General features: G+C 35.8%; 1 protein-coding gene across 1 annotated transcript; it reads left to right on the top strand.

Moving 5' to 3' along the window:
* The first annotated feature begins 1,549 nt into the window (after positions 1-1,549).
* LOC148942636 (uncharacterized) lies at positions 1,550-3,331 on the top strand. The gene is made up of 2 exons (XM_089102318.1): positions 1,550-1,609; positions 2,751-3,331. Exon 2 carries the CDS (start codon positions 2,834-2,836, stop codon positions 3,329-3,331), a length of 498 nt encoding a protein of 165 aa, XP_088958444.1. The 5' UTR covers positions 1,550-1,609; positions 2,751-2,833.

Genomic DNA, 3,331 nt, shown 5'->3' with positions numbered 1-3,331 from the left:
AACTTATTGTGGCTGACATATTTAGAAAGAAATATCTGGGAGATATTGTAATTTGTAAATTTATACAGTCTCCCATCTGCACTCAACTTCTTAAAGAGGAAAAATATACACAAGGTCTCACCAAAGGATAGGCATACAAATTAGAGAATTGACTACTTCATTAAAACTTCATGTCTCCTTTGGTTTCCAGTCAAACAGGCTTAAAGACAAAAGATAACCCCATGGTTAAGAGACAAAATTTGGCAAGTCCAGCTGAAATAACTGTAGTTCTTCTTCTTACCTTCAGGAGGAGACAGCAATTAGTCTGAAATGGGAACTGTCTGCTTTAAAGGATCAAATCATAAAACCTTACCACTGGCACAAATTCATATTAAATAATCTTTATTTTTTATCTTTATTATGGCAATTGAAAGAGTTGTAAATGCGTTCTTCAGCAAAGAGTTGGAGTTTCTAAATTTTATTTCTAAAATTCAGCATGAAAAACCATCATCCTCTTTACAGCTTAGCCTTTTATTAAGTCCCATGTTACCTCAGGCTACCCTTCCTTTCAGTTCAAAATTTCTCCTCGTAAGCTCTGTTGTCATATGAAGTGGTTTTAAATTGTTACAATGACATATTTTTTCCAGGAACTTCCATTATATACCAGATATACAGGGACATCCTGCCACCTCAGTATTCCTATAAAAAAGGATAAAGTATGCGAGCGATTACATTGAGCGTTGAGAAGGAAAGTGAAAGCAAGTTAACTTATATGGATTAATCTTGAGCAAATGTAAACCCAGCCCAGCTTAACACTTGTTTAGAATGAATTTGAACTCTATTTTGTGTTAATATAAGCATATGCATTTTTTCCATTTTATTCTAAAACAATTCTATGGTTGGACACAGACAGAAGGCTCTTCTCCCAAAATCTGAAGCAGCACCCTTTTCAGTTTTACCCTTTAACCCCTTAACTCACCAGTTTTTCATTAACATGTGACCTCTTGGCTAAACTATAAACCCTAAATATATGATCACCTATTTATCTAGCATATTTAGGGAATAAGAATAGATATGGAAATATTAAAATTACCAACTTGAAAAATCATGTAGTCAATAGTTGCGACTTAGTCTCTCCAAGATCCAGTTAATCCGTCTCTATCTTATACGGGTTATGCACACTCAATTTAGAGTGGATCATATTCTATAAACAAGATCGTTTATTTATATCTTAAGCTAGAATCATATTCACACAAAACTTAGAGCTTGGCAATTGCAAGATCAAGGGACGTGGCCAAGGCTAGGGGTCTGGAATCTCTGTCAGGACCAGTTGCAGCTCCTCTACTTTCTCTCTCTCTCCCTGTTGTTTTTTTTCTTTGCTTCTTTCTTTTTTAGAACGGATCTTCCCCCCCCCCCCCAAAGAAATAGCTTCAATATCCTTACTTTTCCTTTTCATTGAAGAAATAATTTATGATTTTATTTTGCAGTTGGCTCATTGAATGTAAGCCATGTAATGGACATGCAGCGAATGCATATGCAGCCAGGACCTTCAACTCCCTAGAACTGTCACCTAGAATCAGCATTTGTGTAACAACAACCTCTGGGGGAGTTTCTGGGTCTACTTTGTCAGGTATTTTTGATATTTAACCAGAAGTTCCCCTCTGATCACCCCAACCCTATGTTTTGAAGCAGATTTTAATGAATCAACAAATAAATTTAAATTAAGTAAACCTGTCACAATCAAACTCAAGACTGATAAAAGCAAAAGAGACTGCAAAATCCAAAATTCAAGAAAATACAAAATAACGAAAAATGTTCAGATAATAGTTGTATTTTTTAATCCTTTTTATGGTTAAATGAGTACCGTAAAAAAACACTCTTCTTGCCAGTTTGGCGCCCCTTCCTTCCTGAAACCGTCCTTTAAATCTACAAGTGATCAAAATGTCTTAAATTATGATACAATAACCAAGAGAAATAAATGAATACCAAAGGAATTCTAAATTGCAAGCTTACGAGTTAATGGACCTACTTGCAGTTTGTCTGCTAGGTTAGGTCCTGGTTGATAAAATTTAGAAGCCATAAGAAATTGGCCTGATTTGTCGATTTAGAAAAGGAGATATTGAGCAAAAAAAACTTCAGATAATCCCATATTATTTGACAATACCATTTTTTGAGTGATTTGCTTAGGAAAAAAAAATTGGTGAAAATAGATGTCCAGCAAATATCATCCGAAGCTCCAGAGAGACACAAACTATCCAGTATTTGTGCCATAGGTGCAATGTGTTGCCTTATTCGGAACGTTTTTCCAGCTATCAATGCAATAGGCGTCGTATGTGTAAAGGACAAATAAACGCAATCAGGCTTAAATCTATAGTTTATAAATAATTGTTGTTGCATTCCAATCCAAAAGATCTGAGTTCAAATAAACTTCTTAATTAGCGATTTCTGCTATCATTGTCTTTATATGCCTGGTCTTGGAAAACCGGTTCTCATGAACAGTGGATCACAAGCAGCCACCAACAATGTGCTGACAGTATCAACAGCTAATAGAAAAAGCGTGGTCTTGGATGCACTATGGACGCGGAGATACCTATGGAGGCTCAAAATCATGAAAACTACTAAATGTAAGAAAAAACCCCTTAGCGGATATGGATTGAGACTTTCACTCTTAAATGGTGCTAGTGACCCTTTTTTTGCATTCCTTTGTCCTTTAAGTATGTTTTTAAAGACTGCTTCAACTCAAATATTCAATCATTTTGTTTTCTTTTCAGCTTCCAGTACAAGAGAAGAAATCTGAATTATGTAAAAAAAAAGGAAGGGGAAGTGCTTTGCAGACGAAAATACAGCTACATTAATGCTGATCGATCTTATTGGAAAATCAAAAGAAGGAATCCAGTCCAAAAGTTTACGCAAAGATATTCAATATAAACACATTGCTGAGAAACTTGTGGAGGCTGGATTCAATCTTGGCGCTGTTCGTGCAGAAAAATGTAAGAACAAGTGGAATAACTTGAAAAAGAATGTGAAAACTTTTTTAGACAATGCCAAAAAAACCGGAGCGGCTCCAATGGATAAACCACAATTCTATGAGGAGGTGATGGCAGTTATCTACGATGACCCTTCCATCACCCTGAGTAACATTGTTGACACGTCCAAAGACGAAACTATTGAAAGAGAAGGGCCAACCATTGTCCTGGAAACAGTCTCAGAAGATGACAAAGAAAATTATAGAAAGAAGGCTACGAGTCCTATTACACCTCCGCCAGCAAAAAGACATCCAAGGCAAACCATAGTTGAGACGTTGAAGCGGTTAGATGAATTAAAAAAAAACGAAGAAGAAAATAAAAAATAG

The sequence above is a fragment of the Artemia sp. Qi Xiang Cuo genome, chromosome 16, assembly GCF_049724085.1.
Source record: "Artemia sp. Qi Xiang Cuo chromosome 16, ASM4972408v1, whole genome shotgun sequence".
NCBI lineage: Eukaryota > Metazoa > Arthropoda > Branchiopoda > Anostraca > Artemiidae > Artemia > Artemia sp. Qi Xiang Cuo.
The sequence above is the reverse complement of the archived record's forward strand: the minus strand, read 5'-3'. Positions and strand labels throughout refer to the sequence as shown.

Excerpts from the sequence above, each read along its gene's own strand:
- LOC148942636 (XM_089102318.1), top strand. The coding sequence starts at position 2,834 with ATGCTGATCGATCTTATTGGAAAATCAAAAGAAGGAATCCAGTCCAAA.